At 50.7% G+C, this 19,229-nt stretch overlaps 1 protein-coding gene across 1 annotated transcript in view; it reads right to left on the reverse strand.

The window, feature by feature from the left end:
- Nav1 (neuron navigator 1) overlaps positions 1-13,468 on the reverse strand; it is a 144,799-nt gene extending 131,331 nt beyond the window's left edge. Inside the window, exon 1 of the mRNA XM_028764664.1 lies at positions 12,703-13,468. Within this exon, the coding sequence (XP_028620497.1) occupies positions 12,703-13,468 (766 nt within the window). The remainder of the gene's footprint in view (positions 1-12,702) is intronic.
- Positions 13,469-19,229: the final 5,761 nt, after the last annotated feature.

Raw genomic sequence — 19,229 nt, forward strand, 5'->3', positions numbered from 1 at the left:
CCTGAGGAACAAGTCACCCAGTGGACATGGGCATAAGGAGATGACACAGAGACAGGGGCGTTCAGGACATGGCAGCCTGGATACAGGAAAGAAGGGTGGGCTGGAGTGGACCAAGTTCTAGAAGAAACCAGAGTTCAGGGAGGATAACGTGCCGGTGGACTAAACACTAACAAAGCTAGTTCATATAAAGGAAGGATTTAAATTCAGATCTGCCTGACCTCGGTGCTTATGGATTTGGCCACTATGTTCTATGTCCTTTCTTTGATGACCCCGAGGGAATAAAGCAATGACTTAGGCTATTCCTGAGTGGTCCAGTTGAAACACTGAAAACACTATATTGTGATTCACAGATGCAGGGGAAACCCAATCCTTGCCGAGTGTGAGAAAATGGCTGGAATCCACCCCCTGTTCTGGCTCAAGCTAGACTCTCACAGCTCAGAAGCAGGGCCAGCTCCTCTGGGGGAGAATTTCTTCCTGTCTGCCATTTGACGTACCGTCCACTAATGCAAGGCCAGCTCTACTCCTACTAAGCCAACACCTTGGCTCCAGCCCCAGGCTTATGGGAAATCACAGGTCTGTCTCAGCCCCATCCACCTGTTCCCAAGAGAAAGGGGAAGGAGCCAAGATGTTCTGGCTTCATTCCTCCACAGATGTGTTCCCAGCTGTGTGATAACAAATCACAAGGGTAGGTCTCATGCCTCCACCCCAGGAGGAACAGAAAGCACCAGAGATATTACTGACCAATAGAAGAACAGAGGAGTCCAGAGTAAACCAACAGATCAAGTCTGAGTCCCCAACCTCCCAGAAAATAAGGACATTGCTCATTTCACCCTGATCTAGATAGGTTGAGCTCACCCTGAGCTAGATCCTAGGCCAAGGGTTACAATGGATGCTGACCTTGAAGCAAGAGGGCCACCCTTTGACAATCCTCCTCCACGCCTTATAGTCTGTCTATTTTTTTTTCATACTGTTTTTGAGACTTTATTTAAACAACCACCAGGCTGGCCTATAATCGTAAAAAGCCAATTTCCTCTCCTTGTGATAGGTCAGCAAGAGCCATCTCCTCCTCCTCCCCTGGGTAAATCAGCTGCTCTCTTGGACAGAGTGTGGGCTTCCACACTCTGCCACGTGGACCGAGAACAGAAGAAGTCAGCCAGTGGTGATAAGAAATGAATCCAATGTGTAGAGCAGATCGGGACAGAGCCAAGATGCTGAGCAGGCAAAGACGCTTGGTGCTATTAGCTCCATTCTCCTGGAAACCTGGCTAACTCTTGGTGTCCTCCTTGTCCTGGAGATGCTGTATCCTGTAAGAAACTCCCCTATCTTGTTCGAGCTCCAGAGGGCTTCATAATGCACATCTCAGAGCCAGCAGATGAGGCGCAGGTTCAAAGAAGGTCGTGCACAGGAAGGAGTAAGCATTTTGAATTGATCTGAAATCTCAGAATCAAGCCCTGAAAGCTGGTGTGGTTTCTATTACCCCAGGGAGTCAGGGTTCCAGAGACACAAAGTATCCAGGGCAAAGGCAGAGCCAGAGTCTTGGTGCACACCTGTGTCCTGTAGTAAGCATGGTGGCTCTTCTAGGCCATCCAGATTCAGGATGGAGAAGGACATGTAGACGGTGTGAAAATAATGGCAGCAGACCTCACTAGATGTCCCAAATCTGGCAACAGGTACCCAAGGAAGTAAGGGGACCAGCCAGGCTCCCAGAACCACCAAAATCTTACAGAACCCCCCAGGTAGATGCATCCCTTTAAAAGTAACAGGCTTAAGGCAGATGCCCAGGGAAGATCTGGCATGCCCGTGGGACATTACAAGGCCAGCTTTCTCCATGGGTGAGGTCATGTGGCTTAGTGACGGCGGAGGCGAGTGCATGAGGAATAACCTAATGGTTCTTCATTGGAAAAGACAGGAGCTAAACTAGTATCTAATTCTGCTGTCCTGGTAATTGAATTAATTCATGCCAGAACAGTGTCTTGTGTATAACACATTTACAGATATTATCAGAAGTCTCAGACCTTTAATGGAGCTAACACCACCCACCCTAGCCCTACAATACACCATTACGGGGAATCTAACCTAGAAATCAGGGGCTACTTACAGGGGGAGGAGTGGGTGGGGGGGTAAGAAGGAAGTAGTACTCCAAGTTACAGACAGGGCTGCCTCTGCTGTCCAGCTACAGGAGCCTCTGTGCCAGACTTTCCCCCTACAGTTCCTTCTCCAAGTCCTCTAGATCTGAAGCCAGGGAGTCTGACCCCTGTGTAGCCAACAAGGAGGCTGAGACTTCCAAGGCTGCGATTGGAAAGAGATCAAGAGCTCATAGGCCAAACAGCAGGCAAGGACAGCTTCCTGGCCATCTATGCTCTACTCTCTTTGGTCACCTGGGAGGCTCCCTTGTGGCAGCCCTCATGGGGCTCATGGGCTCTGCTCTGTCTTGCTTCAGCTGTGACACTGCTGGAACCCTCCTCAGAGGTGGGTCTGCTTCCTAATACTGGACAGCGGTTACCGTGGGATGCACAACCCTTCCCAAAGTTGGCGCTGAGGTCAGGAGAGAAGCCATTTTTATACCTGGACCGTTCAAACTATGGCAAGATTGAACCCATGAGTTCTAGAATATAGCAGGGGCAAGGAACAGATTGGCTAGTCATCATGCAAGAGGCAGAAGAGCCTAGTAGCTAAATGTGGGAAACTGAGTCGTCAAGTCTGGTTGGAAGCTTAGATTCACCATTAACTGGCCACGTACCTTTGGGAAAGTTGCTTTGCATTTGTTAGTCATTTATGAGTTCTGATGTATCTAAGTCCCATGGGATCATGGGCTTACCAGTCAAGAGAAGGGCAGCAGTAGGGTCATCCTGATTATGACGGAACCCTCCCTCATCTTGGGCAAGCAGCACTGGTCCATGTTCCCTGCCACCTTGGCCACTTGACCTCCATAATCCAGAAAAACCACAAGAGGCAGAGCGGGAGGCTCTTGCATCCTCCAATTCTATTGCCTGTCACCACGGTTATTAAGATTTTGTATCTAACCCTTGAATTACATCTCATTCTTGTGATGAGATGGGTGCCTCACTACTGGCAAACAGTGAGTGCTTAATAAGTACTGGCTACCACTGCTGCTGAGCTCCAAAGTCTCAGACACTCCTGAGTGTTAGGGGTCCTTCAAAGGACCTTACATGAAAGGTATCTGACCTCTGCACACTATATGACCTTCATTACAGTCTTGGGGTTGGCTACTCTCTTCCAAAGATCCAAAACTCTACAGCAAGGCTTGGAGTGGCCCTGAAGCTCAGGGACTAGCAAGGCTTAGGGTGCCAAGCAGGCCTCTTTACCTGAAGGCTTAGCCATGGGGTCCCCGAAAGCTCAATATGTCCCTTTAATGGCGGCAACAGGAGCCCAGAAGCCTTTCCACACTGTCTGCTGAGAACAAGCCAGTCCTGCTGTCTAGGAAGCATCAGGAATCCTAGGCCCAGCGCTGACAGCTAAGGAAGGTCATCTTTCATGTCTGCAGTCATCCACCATGGCAGACAAAGCAGCAGCATAGTATGACCACCTGATTCTCTATCCCCAAGAGGCATAGATGCTGTCTTTGCTGTGGCCGCTCCCTTCCCTGAGTGCTGAAGCAAAACTTATTGACAGCAAAACCAGGAGTCAAGTCCTGCAGCAACTCCTGGATGCTCTGTCATTCTCAAGGCCCCATGGAAGCATTAAGACAATAGGGCAGGGCCTATTCTCCTACGGCAAACCCTGAGCTCTAGGACAGTATGCTTTGGGGCAGCTAGATTCCATGGTACAACAAAATCCTCCATGATTCCTATAACAACTGAGATAGAGAGAAAAAAGATAAGAGTCTTGAGTATAAAGTAACAGGTACCCTCATATCCTGTAGGCCCTCCTCAACCCAGGACAGCCGGTTTCCTTCACTCCCCGGAGGACCATCTTCTCTGAGAGCTTCAAGCCAGCCATCCCCAGTGCTGTCCTACACTCGTTCAAACAAAGCTGGATGAGTAGCATACAATCTCTCTATGCCAAGGATATGATTGGGGTGTGTGGAGGGGGTTGGGGATGGGCTGGAGAACAAGCCTAGGTTTTGTGCATGCTAGGCAAATAGTGAACCCCTGTGCATTTTTAAAACTCTTTTGAGGGCTGGAGAGATGGCTCAGCAGTAGAGTGCACTGTCTGCTCTTCCAGAGGTCCTGAGTTCAATTCCCAGCAACCACATGGTGGCTCATAACCATCTGTAATAGGATCTCTCTTCTGGTGTGTCTGAAGAGAGCAATAGTGTATTCATATAAATAAATAAATCTTTTTTTTTAAAAACCAACTCTTTCTTGAGATAGGGTCTAACTAAGTTGCCAAGTGTCCCGGCTAGTTCTATGTGTACTTGACACAAGCTAGAGCCATCAGATGAAAGGGAGTCTCACCTGAGAGAATAGTTCCATATGATCAGGCTATAGGCAAGCCTGTGGGGCATTTTCTTAACTAGTGATTGATGGGGGAGGGGCAAGCCCATTGTGGGTAGTGCCATCCCTGGGCTGGTGGTCCTGGGTTCAACAGGAAAACAGGCTGAGCAAGCCATGGGGAGCAAGCCAGTAAGGAGCACCCCTCCATGGCCTCTGCATCAGCTCTTGCCTCCAGGTTCCTACCTTGTTTGAGTTCCTGTCCTGACTTCTTCTTTCAGTGATGAACAGTGCTGTGAAAGTCTAGGCCAGATAAACCCTTTTGTCCACAAGTTGCTTTGGTCATGGTGTTTCACTGCAGCAATAGAAACCCTAAGATATCACAGCTAGCCTTAAACTTGTAATCCTCCTGCCTAAGCTTCCTGAACATCTGAGATTACAGAATGTATGCCACCATGCCCAACACTGGTTCCTTTGAATAGATTTCTAACTCCTTTGGTATGGATTCTTCAATCAAACAGGTAATTCAGAGGCTGAAATGCAGTGTCTCCATTCTGTGTATCGCTGCTTCAAAGTTAGATGTAAGTGAACATTTCCATGGATGTAGTAGGTGCGTGCTTATAAACTCAGGCAGAGCAAGATCAGGAGTTCAATGTTTACCCTCAGCTAGCTATCAAATTAGAGGCCAGACTCAACTACATGAGACCCGGGTCTTGAAAAATGAGGGTAAGAGGTGAGAGAGAAAAGAGGAGAGAGGAGGAGAAGAGAAGGGAGAGGGGAGAGGGTGGGAGAGGAGAAGAGAGGAGAGGAACTCTAGAGTCTAGTTCTGGGGCTCTGCTGTGGGCGGCCTGGTTCATGCATTGTGGGCTGGTGGTCTGCCTTTAGCAGGGCACACGTGCCTCAGCTATGGCTGAGGAAGACCAATCCCTGAAAGGGCAGAACTCTGCACCTTAAGCAGTAGGCCTCATCCGAACTGTAGCTAATGAAGGAGGAAACATCTGAACAGAGGAAACCTTAGGTGCCTCCCTTTCAGTAAGGACTACAGCAGGTACGTCCCTCTAGTCAGGAGATACAGAAGCTGGAGGCCCTGGAGCTAATCTCACTGGCAACTTCACCTAAGAGGGAGGATGCACAGGACTCTGGGGGAGGTCCTTTGAAAACCTCCTGTGTTCATTCCTATCGGCCCAGCATACTCTTTCCCATCAACCACAATCCCACGACCTGTTTCTTCTCCTTGACTACCTCTTCTGCAGCCAGCCAGGAAGGAGCCCTTGCTGCCCACCTCTCCACCTAGTACGCCTGCCTAACGCTTCATTCTCAGGTGCACACTGTTTTGCTCTTGCCAGCTGCCTGACAAATTTCTTATGAATTAGGCAGAATTAGAGAGGGGGGAAAAAAAACCTGGGGGAAGGACTGGGGATCTAGGAAGCAGTACATCCTAGAGATTAAGTCCAAATTCTGGCTCTGGTACTCATTTGCTTTCCTGGCCTCAGGGGGCTTTCCTATTCTTTTTAAAATTTATTTGTTTTAATTTATTTATTTTTGTAGGTCTCCATTTCTTCATTTGTAAGTACCAAGAAATAACACACATATGCCACGAAGCAACGCCATCACACAATTAACCAATAGTATGGTCCTCTGGAGCTCCCTTTGCCTTCTACCTGGGAAGAATCCAGTAGCAGGGCTCCTAGAAAGTGCCTCCCCAGCATAGGGATCTTGGAATTCTAGGCCCCATAGCACCTTGGGGATTCTGTAGAGAGAAGGCAGGGCCTCTTGTCTGGATGGCTGCCAGCTCTCCCCAAAGGGAAGGGCCTGTTTAGTGGGTCACCAAGGGCAAAGAAAAGGCTGTGTCTTCAGAGTCTGAAGGGTAACCAGTACTTAAAGTGCTTGTCTGGGAAAGAAGCCAGGCATCTGAAGCCTGCAGTCTCTGCCTGGGGGTCTGTTTGGGGGAAGTTGCTCCTCTGTGGTCATGTTTCACACTCTTAAACTGGTCCAACTCTTGTGTACGTACATATATACACATGTAAATGCACTGTGCTGGAAACCAGAGTGTGCTGTTACGGACCTGCACTGATCCATGGGAGGGAACACATGCTATCCACTGCACACTCTAACATTCAACCTCACCCGAGTCCCAGGCATCTGCTCTGTGTGCCACATAACCCATTATGTCAATACTTCCAATGTGCATTTGTTGTCTTACTAGTCATCCTGAGGTCACAGTTTAGAACGCAGGCACTCTATGAAAACATCTGGAACTCTTGACTCAAATCTCTTGCACCCAGCTCTACCCAACAGCAGGACTCCAAGGGATAATCCTCAGACAACTCTGCAGGGGACAGGCAGTGGGAGTGGCTGACCACACTGACAAAAGAGCTAGTTCTAGGTGCCCACATCCCAAGTCACAGGAGGTAGCAGCACCATCAGACGCACTGGGCGAGACTGGAACCCAGAAATTAGAAGGCTCTGCAGTGAAACCACCCACTCCCATGGCCCTGAAATGTATCATTGAGATATCTAAAATAGATTTCAGGATGGCCCAGGCCAAGGCATGGCTCCTGCCGAGAGTCCCCGGTTGCCTTACTGAGGTCTGGACGGAATGGAATGAAGAACTGTGTAAAAACACAAGACGTACAGTGGCGTTGACAGCAAGAGCTGGAAGCCTGCAGAACATCTAAGATCCCTGCCTCCCCTAGCCGCTGTAGCACCAGGCTAGGCAGAGGAGCGCAGAAGCCCAGCAGATCCTAACCCCGCCCCTCTTTTTTTTTTTTTTTTAAACATCTCACATACCAGAGATATAAGATCCGGAATGGGCCCAGCTGTGTTCCTGACTCCACCTCTAGTGAGAAGATAAGACATCTTCCCAGTCTGCACACTGATGTTTGCTGGCCAGAGGGAAGCAGAGGCTTGACTTCATTGAACGAAGTGAAACGGAACCAGGGAGGTTTAGGTGTCTGGCCTCCCCAGCTGTAGCAGCAGCATGGGGAGGTATCTGCCTCGATGGCAGGGATTCTATGGGCTTCTGTTGGAGGTCATCTCCCCATTTAGGGTAGTCAGCTGGGTCTGGTGCCCTGGCTCTTTATGTGTAAGAGAGGGAAGGCTGCAGGCTCCCTGGACATCAAACACATGTGGGTAATCCAACAGGGGGTGGGGGGGAGGTCAGCCAGAGCAAATGAGAAACAGGTGACGTTCATTTCCTTCTGCTGGCTGGCTAGCACAGGGACTCAGGCAAAGGGAAAGAAAGGCTTTGTCAGGAATAGTTTCCCTGGGACAAGAAAAAAAACCTACAGCCAGGTGCTCTGAGTCCTATGGATCCTCAGCAGGGATTCATTTTAAGATGTAAATAGTATGCCGAGCCAGGAATGTGATCCAGGTGGAAGAGAGGCACTATCAGGCCTGGGAACCAGGTGCATATAGGTCAGACTCCTCCACGAAGTCATATTTAAAAAAATAATAATAAAGGGAAAAAAGACTCTGGCAAGAAACATGAAAAGATAGGGTGAAGGGAGGAGAGATGAGATGAAGCTCAGACAGGCATCTAACTTCTGTGAGATGTGGCCTCCCTTCATCTGTAAGGATCCAAAGAGCAAATGTGCACCACAGAAGAAACTCTCAGAAGACAGAATCTTTGTTCAACAGAAAGAAGAGAGAGGGGATAGGGGACCTTCCGACAGTGAACGCTTTCCAGGAAAATAAGGTAGTGAGCCCTCTGTTACCAGGAGAGTGTAAACAGAACACCCACCTGCCTCTGATGCCACGGAGGGATTAATTTCAGCGTTTAGTGGGCGGCTCATCTTGACAATTTCCACTCTTTGGTTCTAAGAAACCCCAGGGAAGGCTGAGCAAGCTGTAGAGAGGAGGGCATCTCACCCTTGCCTGTCCAGGGAGACGCCGCAGTGTGGTGCAAAGGCGGCAGAGCAGCAGCAGTCGGATGCTGAACTGTAGCTGTGTACCTTAGGGACTCAAGCTCCAGGAATCCCCCTGCATCATCCTGAGCCCTGGGGCTAGAGCGTGGAGAACTAGAAATGAATGTATTGGAGAGGGGCAAGACTGAAGGCAGCAGGAGAGGAGAAACTGGTTGGGCAGCTTGGGATAGGGGGTAGAGAGAGGCTGATTACAGTACCAGAAGCAGATTGGGCACAGGACAGAGAGAAATAAAACAAGAAGAAAGTATCAGGAAACACCTGTCAGGGTCCCAGATGGCTTAGTCCTGTTTAAGCCTAGAAATGCCTGTGGTCTCTGGGCTTGGGAATCAGTCAGTCATGGGTAGAACATCATCCTGGACATGTTTTGGGGGAGTCAGAGCAGCTCTGGGCACCCCTGCTCCTTCTCGAACCTTCTACCCAAGGTAGAGAGTTTACCCCTAAAACCCACACATCCAGCTCTTTCCCTCTGAGATACAGAACCCAGGTTGTCTTGTGAGGAGACCAGCTTCAGCCTCGACATGAGGAGCAGCAGAACACCCTGTCCACACTTGGGTGGAGACCCAAGCCTAGCCTTGGATGAAGCCATCCTGAAAGTGGCAGGGGAAGAAATGGTCTGCTCGGTGGAAGGCAGGAGCCCTAAGGTCCTGTGTCACCTCCTATTCCACATGAGCACATTCACTGGCTGGCCCAGCATGCTGTCACAAACCATCAACCTGTGATTCCAAAACTCCCTTCTAGCCAAATGCCACTCTTCAGGGAAGGGCGCGCGCGCGCACACACACACACACACACACACACACACACACACACACACACATGCCCTGCTCAGGGCAAGTTATCTAGAATCATGTGTCCACTCTCCACCAAGGCAGAGGAGGAAGGATGGTAAGAAGTGCTTGGGAAACGAGGTCATCCCACATCGCAGCACTCGATACAAGTCCAGAGTGCATTCTCCGAAGCAACCCTTTCCCAGCCTTCCTCCCCAATGCCCCAGTGCCTTAGAAATGGATAGCTTCCTGCCTTTCCTCCTTAATTGTATTTGGTCGGTGCTTCTGAGGGTAGAGAACTGTTACCATGGTAACCCATCCATGGATGCCAGACACCTTCTGTGAAGAAGTGGGACTATGAACGCCGAGACCTGGGTTCTTTCTCACCCTGACCTTGGGCCATCTTAATTGTTTTATTCCGTCCAGTCTTTTCCTGGAAGGGTGAACATTTGGGGAGTCAACAAACTGACTGCTTTAATCTTTAGATGAAGCACTGATGAGCTGACTTGGAGTGTAACTGTAATTTTAACTTCTCTGTGTTAATAAAAGTGTTCTTTGATCTACCCAGGATGTTTACAAGGTCTAATCAATCTCTGCCTTTGACCTTACAGGATGAGCCATGGGAGGGGTCTCTTCCACTCATATATGGAGAAACTGAGCCCTAGAGGAGGAGCCAGAACTTAGGACTTCTGGACAAAGATTTGGGGAATTATCACTTTCTGCTTTGCCCCAGAGCTGGCCTAGTGCCCTTCCTCCAGAATCAAAACTATCTCATGGAGTATCGAGCTAAGGTACTAGAGTTGGCCTATTTCCCCTGAGACTGGCCCTCAGCGTTCTATGCTTCCAGCACTCTTGCGGGGGGGGGGGGGGGGCGGCGCTTAGCTAGGGCAGGGACAGAGAGCCTGTTTAGATCATCTGGGCCCCAGCTGAGACGGGAAAGGGATGACCAGGTTTCAGTTCTTCCGTTTTATTCCAGAAAGGCTCCTATTTGAGGCTGCCCCAGCTCCCTGCCCTTTGCCTGTTAAGTTGGGTCTGAGATGGTACCAGGGAATGTGCATAAGCTGACACTGGGCCTCAAGGGCAGGAAAAAAACCCATGACTTTAGCCATGGGGAGACATCATAGCAGTCTTGTCCCCAGATGCAGCCCTGCTACACATCAAGGGCCTTTCCTGACCCTGGGCATATACTTGTACAGGCTCCACCTTCTCCCTTCCTCCTCCTGGCCCTCTCTACCTCATCTTCACACAGGAAAAAGGCTTGGCCTAGAGTCGTCAACTGCCTCCTATCATCTGATTCCAGACAGTGTATTCTGGGACTGGATGCCACCATATTTTGGTCTTCTCATCTAGAGGCAACACGGCAAGCCCTGCAGACTTCCCACCTCTCTCCTCCACCTAAGAGCGGAGATCCGTAGCTCTCTCTGAGGTCATTAGAATGGCTCTGCTGGCCGAGGGCCAGTAAACACACCTTCATCAGACCCCTCCACACCTGTGGGCTCTTCCTCCTCTTAGGTCTTCCACAAAGAGCTGTAATTGAGGACTCATGAATAAATGGGTTGTTTCAGCTCAGGCAGCAGGCTCTTGCCTTTGGCCCAGCATCTGACCAACTAGAAAGGGAGGAGGTCCCTGGTCACCCCGTAATTTGTTAAGTGACCAGGAACTGACAGCTAGGCAGGAATAAGGGACCTCAGCCCAACTTCTCTTCCTCTCCTGCCCCTAGTCAGCTCTAGGGCCATCTTTCAGAGTTTCTGTGGTGACCCTTCTTGAGAAGCAGCTAAGAGGCCTTTGATGGGCAGTGTGGAAAATGCCTTGACTAGGGAGGGCTAGATTAACTAACCTACCCCAAACAGAGGAAGCCCTGACCTTGAAAATGGGGTTGTGCCCTCTACTCCAACTCTCGTCTTCCCCTGCCCAAGGTATATGAAGGCCCTTTCCCCCTCAACCCCTTTAGACTATGTTCATTCATTCCGAGATAGCCCCATGTTTCAAGGCCCAATTCCATGGTCCCCTCCTTCAGTGAGGCCTAAGATAGGCCTCCCTTCTCAGTGCCCCTCTAGACCCCAGTCCAGTTTTCTTCCCCCACACAGCCCTCCTGGTGTCTAGTGTTGTTTTCTTTATTGTCTGTCTAAGCCCATTGAATGACAAGTTCCTTGAGGGCAGGATCTCTGATAGGCTCAACAGGCAATAGGGTGGCACTTCTGCCTGTCACTTCTACACACGCCACCCCACCCCTCCTTTCCACTGTCAAACCGAATCTGGGGGGCAGCCTAAAGGCACAAGGCTGTTTTTCCCCCTTTGCCCTTGTCCAGTCTACTGACTGCCCCTGCAAGAGCATCTGTGTCAGAGGCAGAATCCTTTTCACCAGACCCTCACAGGCGGGGATTTCTCAGTTTTCTCAGGAAAACTGCAGCAGGCTGAACAGGTTTCCTTCAGCATTCTCCAGGGGCCTTGGGCCAGCACTAGCTTCTCTCTCCATCAACATGGTCACTTGGACCGCCACCCTCCTCTTGGCCCCGCCCTTTCACACGCTCATGACACGCCCCTTCCCAGCCCCCAGCAGAGCCGGTACCAGCCTACAAGGTACCCAGGAAGATGGGGTCCCTGGGCTCTGACATCTGAGGACCCACATCCACTGCAACAAGTCTGTACACTTAAGGTGGCTAGCAGCCGATCTCCCGCAGGTCCTGTACTACCGGTGCCGGCTTCCAAGGCACAGCAGCAGCCTTGTAAGGCACATCCTCCATGTATCCCTGTCTGAGCACAGGGGCTCTACAGAAAGAAAACACGATTCCCGGGCTGGCTCTAGATTTTTTCCTCGGACTGTTCAGGCTTGGAGAACAATGGAGCAGCTCTCTGGCTTCCTCCAGCGAGGAAGCTTTGTTCCTCCCTTCCCGCCAGCTTGGCTTTCATTAGCCAAAGGGCGAAGGCTTCTCGGGAGTCTCCTTGCAAAAGCCCAGACCTTTCCCTAAAACATTTAGGGGGATGGAGTGACTGCTTGGGGCTGGGGGTTAAAGACGTGTATCCAGATGCACACAGCTGGCTGCCCGCCCGCCTCCCTGGCCCCAGACACTTCGTGTTGCCAGGTCCCCCACACCGGGGGAAATCCAACTCAAGCTCCCACCCGGGATTCACAGAGGAAGTGGAGCCTCAGCTCTGCTCCAAGGACCAACTAGCCCTCACATCTGCTTTCCCCACATCTTTGCTCTAGATCTGGGCTCTTAACGATGCTTCCCTAGAAATGCAGAATGCTGTGTTATCCAGCACGGACCACTCCTCAGCTCATGTTTCTACCAGCCTCACCGTGGTTTGCCATATTAGGACTATGAACTTCAAAATTCAAGGAAGCTAATGATTTCTGAGCACCCAAGTCCCCCGTCCCCATTGTCCACCCTCACTTCTAACAGGCCACAGCAGAGCCCAGGCTCCCATCAGCGACATCTTTAAGACACACCGTTAGCCAGACACAGCTGGAGGTAGGCCAGCTCTGCACATCTGGGCAGCAATGCCCCTCCTAACCTAGCCAGTGATCGGTATAGAGGGGAGAAAAAGCTACCTCTCTCTGCAGCTGGCCAGGAGAAAGCCAGGGGCGGGGTGGGGCGGGGCGGCAAGACTTACCTAGCATCTGGCTGAAGAGTAGCTGCTCCAGGTCGCCCAGCACGGTAACCACAAGCTCGGGGTCCACCTTGAGGAAGGCCCGCTCCTCCTGGCCCTTGGCAGAGGGCACAGTCCCTGAGCCCTTTTGCGCCTTAGCCTTGCTGGAAAGCAGCTCGTCATCCGATTTGCCATCATCGCTTACTGCTGCCTCAGGCGCCTTGCTGAGAGGCTTGACCTCCGCATAGGGTCCCCGAGGAATCCGGCTAGGTTTGCCTAGGCTGGGCGCTAGCGGAGCCAGTGGGGTCTTGGCGCCGCCCGTAGGGCCACCTTTGGGCTGGAAGAGCGAATGCTCAGACTTGGACAGCGTCTTGGACATCAGAGGAGTCTCGCGGCCCTTGGGCCCCAGTTTGCCCAAACCCTTGGGCGCCTTGGCCATATCATCGCTCCACTCAGGTTCATACAGCTGCAGCTTTTTCTCGGAGTCCGTGAGAAACGAGAGGTTGGTGAGCGACTTCTGTTTGCGTAGGTTGGAGGCAGGCAGCCCGCCGGGAACACGACTGTCCACACTGCCGGACTTGAAGACCTTCAGCTCCGCTGCACTGGCCTTGGCCATACTGCCGCTGCCGCCTGCCGCCTTGGCGCGCTTGGGCAGCATGCCTCTGCCGTCCGCCGCGGCTGCCTTTCTGCTGGCTCCCCGAGGCTCGTCCGTGCCCTCGTCGCCGCCGCTGCCGCTGCCGCCGCTCAGCTCCACCTCGGGCTGCACGCTCTTGACGCTGCTGCCCAGCATTCTGCCTGCGAGGAGCGCATGGACGATCCGCGCGTCTGCAGGCACGGGGCGGGGGAGGGGGCGGGAGCGCCGGGAGAGGAGGGGGCGGAATGGGGGGGAGGAGGACGGAAGAAACCGCGGAGGAAGAGGAGAGGAAGGGGAGGGAGCAAGGGGGCGAGCGGAGAACGAAGGGGAAAGAAACGCAGAGAAGGAAGCCCGGGAAGAGGAAAAGGGAAGGAAATAGCGGGTTGATGGGGCGGGGTCGAAGGAAAAGGGGCGGGGCGGGAGAATATAAATTAAAAAATTTAAATCAGTCAAAGGAACGATAGAAGATCAGCGGCTCCATCGAAGCCGGGACGTGCTGCGATGCTGAGATCTCGTCTCGGTCCCGCGGCTGACCGATCGGTGCTGCGGGCTGCACACTCCCAGGCAGCGCCCTCTCTACACTCCTCCCTCCAGCTCGTGGAGAGGCTGCAGGCTGCAGCTCCCAGCGAAAGAGGGGAGGGGGAGGCGGGGAGCAAACAGGAGGAGGGGTGGAGTGTGCGCAAGGGGGAGGGAGGTAGGGGAGAGAGTGTGTCTATTTCTGGCTCGGGAGGGGGAGGTGTCTGTGAGCTGAGCCCCAGGGGCAAGGAGAGGATCCCACCAGTTTTTCTCCTTGCTTTCTACAGAGAGATGGGGTAGAAGGTTCCCTGCTGCATCTGGAAAAAAGCATGAGTGGAGGAGGGGAGACTTAGGGAATCCAGGTAAAGGTACTGGGAAAGGGTGTCTGAGACCCAGGAGAAAGAGTGGCCCTGTAGCTCTTGGGTAGAAACTGGCAGAGCCTGAGGGAAGCTCTCACAAACCGTTTGGTTTCCCTCAGAAATTCTCTTCAGACTCTAAGATATAGTTTGCCCTCCTAAGCCCAGGAGGTAAGGGACACAGAACAGGACAGAATGCTTTAGACAGGGCCTAGGGTTGACAGCAAAGGGGAACTGAGGAGTTGAAGAAGCTAACCCTTGGGAGCAGGAGTCTTGAGTCTCCACTCCACATGATCACATGACCTTGTCAAAGTCATTGAACCTCTGTTGCTCTTACAATGGTTGTAGCCTCCTAGGTAAAAGGGATTTGGGACACTAAGAGTGCAGAGGAGAGTCAGCACAGATTCCTTGGCAGAGCTGCAGAATCAATTCTGCAAAGAAAAAGGTCCTGGATATGTCTGTCCCATGATCATAGGAGCTTTCCAAGTGCCACACTAGCCCAGAATAGGTATTAATGACTCAAACACTGATGCCTGAATGCTGGACACTGAGTGCTGACCAGAACCCAGGCTATTCTAACTTCCATGACCCCAGGGCTAGATTGAGAGTCATAGCAGAGAGGCTGTGTCTAGCAGTGCTGGGATTGGGGTTATTGGACAGAGAGGTGCTTGGCGAGAGAACTGTTGGACTTTTAGCTGACCTTGGAGATCCAGAGAAAGATGGAGAGAGTCTACCCTTAAGGAACTTAATGTCTGCTGGGGATACAAGGCAGACAACCCAAAACTTGGGGAAATAACTTTGTCGATGTGAAAATGTAGTGTCGAGCACTTATCTCAGGAAAGTGGGCATGGATATGTTGTGCTCTAGGAACAGCAATGACAAGAAGTGCTGCCTCAGAGTGCAGGCAGAGGCCTGGGTGTTGAGATTCACCAGGCCGACTGTGCTCAAAGGCCCTAAGTCCAGATCTTGGAAAACTCAGAGGTGGAGCCAAGCCTGTAAGACCATGTAGGATATGAGAAATTTGAATCTGGTCAAAGGAATGTTGAGGACTCTCCAGCTAGACTATGAGCTATCACAGGACACACAAACACTCATGCTTATGCCTGAACATTAGCTTCTAGTTCAAGTAAGCGCTAGAGTGTCTCTGATCCCACAGACGACTTGTAATAGCGTCACAAGCCACTGGATCTTGGGGTCCTCCTGCTTCAGCCCCCTGAGTGCTAGGATTATGGAAAAACCATCATTTTAAAATTTCTCGGTCTTATCTATCTGCCATTCTATAATTTATACAATATTGCCCTGACTCAATCACATGGGGCTGTTGCTTTCTCTAAAAATTGCAATTTGGAAATCAAAGGAGGCCTGTGGGCTGTTTGACCGAGTTCTTGGTTGTTATTGATAGTCCCCCCCCCCCCCAGCATATAAATTCTCCTCTGGTTGCTGTCCTGACTGAATAACACTATGTACATCCATCCACTTATGTCTACTGCTTTAGCCTATACCCGTGGCTTGACCTAGCCCTTCCCCTCTGATGTCTCTATCTGTAGGAAAGCCTTCAGCACTTTGTGAGGCCCTATTCCATGAGTCGTTCTGTCCACCTGCATTTTCTTTGCTCCGGATGCCCACTGCCCCGGGACCTGACCTTCCTTCCGCCACCGTTGTCTCACTCCCTCACTTGATCCCGTGTGTCAGCTTAGTTCTTCCTCTTCTCTGTATCCTCTTTGTTCCTCTAGCTTGTCTCTCATGGGATATCGTATTCCCCAAATCTCAAGTCCCTTCCCTTCCTCTAGTAAACAGCCCCTGAAATTCTGCTTCTCTTCAGAAGAAGGCAGACCAGATGAAGGGAAGATCACTCCTCAGCCTTTTGGCTGAAATCAGGTCGCTATCTGTTCTTACCAGAAGAGAGGCACTGCCCCTTTCTACCTTCTAAGCCTGGGGTCCCCCTCCCTCCCACACAGCACATCACCTGTCAGTTTCTGAGATATAAAATACTATCTATACACAATGTCACAAATTGCCTCACTGCCAGGCTTCTTGAGAGCAGTCTTCCTGCTGTGTTTAAAGGATCTTGCGCTGGGTGGTGGTGGTGCATGTCTTTAATCCCAGCACTTGGGAGGCAGAGGCAGGCGGATTTCTGAGTTCGAGGCCAGCCTGGTCTACAGAGTGAGTTCCAGGACAGCCAGGACTACACAGAGAAACCCTGTCTCGAAAAAACCAAATAAATAAATAAATAAATAAATAAATAAATAAATAAATAAATATAAAAAAATAAAAGATCTTGCCATATCCAGGTAGTGGTCCCTTTACACACCAGCTTGGCATCTTGGAATACTCCAAGGCTCCCAAGCACACCTCTATCTCACTCTTTCCTATTCTTTTCATATCCCCAGTGTTTCCCAACCATCCTCTTCTGTAGGGAGGATGCTCTGCTGCCGTGGCAACAGCCATTCTGGCATCAATAAAGCCGAGATGTACAGAGCGTTTCTTCCAGTGATTCCTAAAAAGAGAGGGTTCTGCCATGTCATACTGTCTCAAGATCAGCCCTAAGCCCCTCAGACTCAGCCATTTTTCCCTTTGCCACCCTGTGAAAATGCCAGGTCTCAAATGGTTTATAGCATAGAGGCCAATGATCCTCAAGGGACAGCAAGGTGGGGGAGGCGTGGGGGGAGGAGAGTGGGATGGGCAGACAGAGGGTGCTGATGATGTCAGCGACCTGAGAGCTGGCTCCTGCCAGTTCCTACAGGGAAGGTTGGGAAAGAGGCTGGTTTGGAATCATTTATATCTTCAGTCCCTAGCTCTCCTATAACAAGCTCGACACCCTGTTTCTGCCCATTTCTGTACTGGAATTAGGATATGCGATTCAACCATGTCTGTTGACTGATAGCCTGAAGCAATGTAAGGAAAGAAGATGTAGGCACAGGGCCAGAGAAAGGCATGCTGTGGGGACATTACATTCTCACACTCCTGTCACTGGAAATGATGTAACACCAGGGTGGTGAGTGGTCTGGGGCTTCGCTTGTTGGGATAGGGTTAGCAGTGCTGGAGGGAAAGCATCGGAAGGGAGCAGGTAGAAATGAGAGCTGGGCTCTTCCTGACCCAATGACCTTGAAATGTGACCTTGGGAGGAAGGAATGTAAGGGAGAGGGTAGTGGCCGGGGGAGTCCACACTCTGCTCTCTACAGAGCTCAGGACAGTTTGGGGACAGGCAGAACTCGTTTCTGTGCCGAGTCAGGATCTGGAGAACAAGGATTAGAAACCCAGCCATGTGTGTGTACAAGTCCAGCCTATCCATCCTGGACTAGGGCCTGGTATCATCATCCCCAAAGAGTGACAGCTCTTTCTTTAAAGCTTTCTGTGCTCATCCCCTTACAATAACCTTCTTTGTAACTTTCCAAGAAGATTCTGATCTACTCGTGTCTGTAGAATGCCGCTCCCCACTTCCTTCTACCAGGTCATTTCCCTAAGTCACTCCAACCCCCCAGCAAGGACTTCAGAATATGGTCAAGACGGGGCCAGAGGCTACAAAAATAGCTGATGTTTGCACACAGAGACTCTAGAAAGACAGCTCCTAGTTACTCATGATGGTTCGGGTCAGCTGGGATAGATGTTGGGCATTTAACAAAACACAAAACAAAAACCCTTTTCCTCAGTGGGAAGAGACAGGCAAGGAATTAGCTAGAGATACCAGCTACTTAAAATCGCTAAGGAGGGGCCAACAAGATAGCTCAGTGGGTAAGCACACCTGCCACTAAGCTTGACTTCAGTTCCTTTCCCAGAACCCACAGTGTGGAACCAACTCCTGTGAGTTGTCCTCTAGGTTCCCACGGACACACACAAAATAAATGTTAAAAAAAATGCTAAGGAGAAGAAGAGCTAGAATGGCAGTAAGAAATTCATGGTTTGTTTGTTGTTGTTGTTTTAAGATTTATTTTATATATGTGAATATATTGTCGCTGTCTTCAGGCACACCAGAAGAGGGCGTCAGATCCCATTGCAGATAGTTGTGAGGCACCATGTGGTTGCTGGGAATTGAACTCAGGACCTCTGGAAGAGCAGTCAGTGCTCTTAACCACTGAGTCATCTCTCCAGCTCTCATGATGTATTTTTGAAAGACAACAAGGAAGGTAAGATGTTGGAGAGACAGGAGAGGGGAAGCTGTAGGAAGTGTGTGTGTGTTGTGGGGAGATGTGAGGGGGCAGGGCACAGAGGGCTTTTTAGGTCTTTATATACAGATGTCATTTGGTATATAACACTGGCAGGCCAGGGAAAGAGAGACCTGGCTTCCTTTTGAGTCTTATGTGGAGGCAAATTGTACGGGTCTTTGGCTGAATGGTGACCCCCGCTGAAAGATGGTGGTCGAGACATTGGTGGAGAAGGTGACAGTGTTCATGAGAAGCAATCAGCAATGACATATAGTAGAGCCATTAGAACCTGCTCATGGGCTGAATGTGGGTGTGCAGGAAATAGGGGGATCAAGAATATTACCCCTTAAGTTTTTGGCCAGTACAATTCTTGGATTTTTTCCCCCCTTGAGACAAGTTTTCACCAAGCTAGCCTTGAACTTAATATCCTCCTGCCTTAGTCTTTTCTGAATGCTGAAATTGCACGCATGCTACCAAACCCAGCTTTCCTCAACCCTTTGTGAAAGCCAATGCCCCTTCTTTATGGATGGCACCCCTAACATCTGCAGCCACTTTGATGATCCCCTAACATCTGTAGCTGTCATTCATCAACTGTTTGTGTTTCTCAAGAATCCATTTTTGGTTGAATTTGTCTTCAAAGGCTATCAGTCCCGTGCACATAGTGGGCTCTCAGAAATATTTGCTGAGTGACGACTGATTCAGTGAATGAATGCGTGACTCACAACAGATGTGTGGGGCCTGTAAACAGGGATGACCTCTCAGTACCCTGTGGTGAGAGACAGCACAGCTGGAGCATGGGGTGGGAGCCAGGCCTCTGGGACACAGTCCCAGTAACATCTTTTCTCACTTCTCGGCAGCCCTGGGACACAGGGAGGCCACTGATTTTGTCCTTGTCCCCTTCAA

Source organism: Grammomys surdaster, unplaced genomic scaffold, assembly GCF_004785775.1.
Source record: "Grammomys surdaster isolate TR1022 unplaced genomic scaffold, NIH_TR_1.0 145, whole genome shotgun sequence".
Taxonomy (NCBI): domain Eukaryota; kingdom Metazoa; phylum Chordata; class Mammalia; order Rodentia; family Muridae; genus Grammomys; species Grammomys surdaster.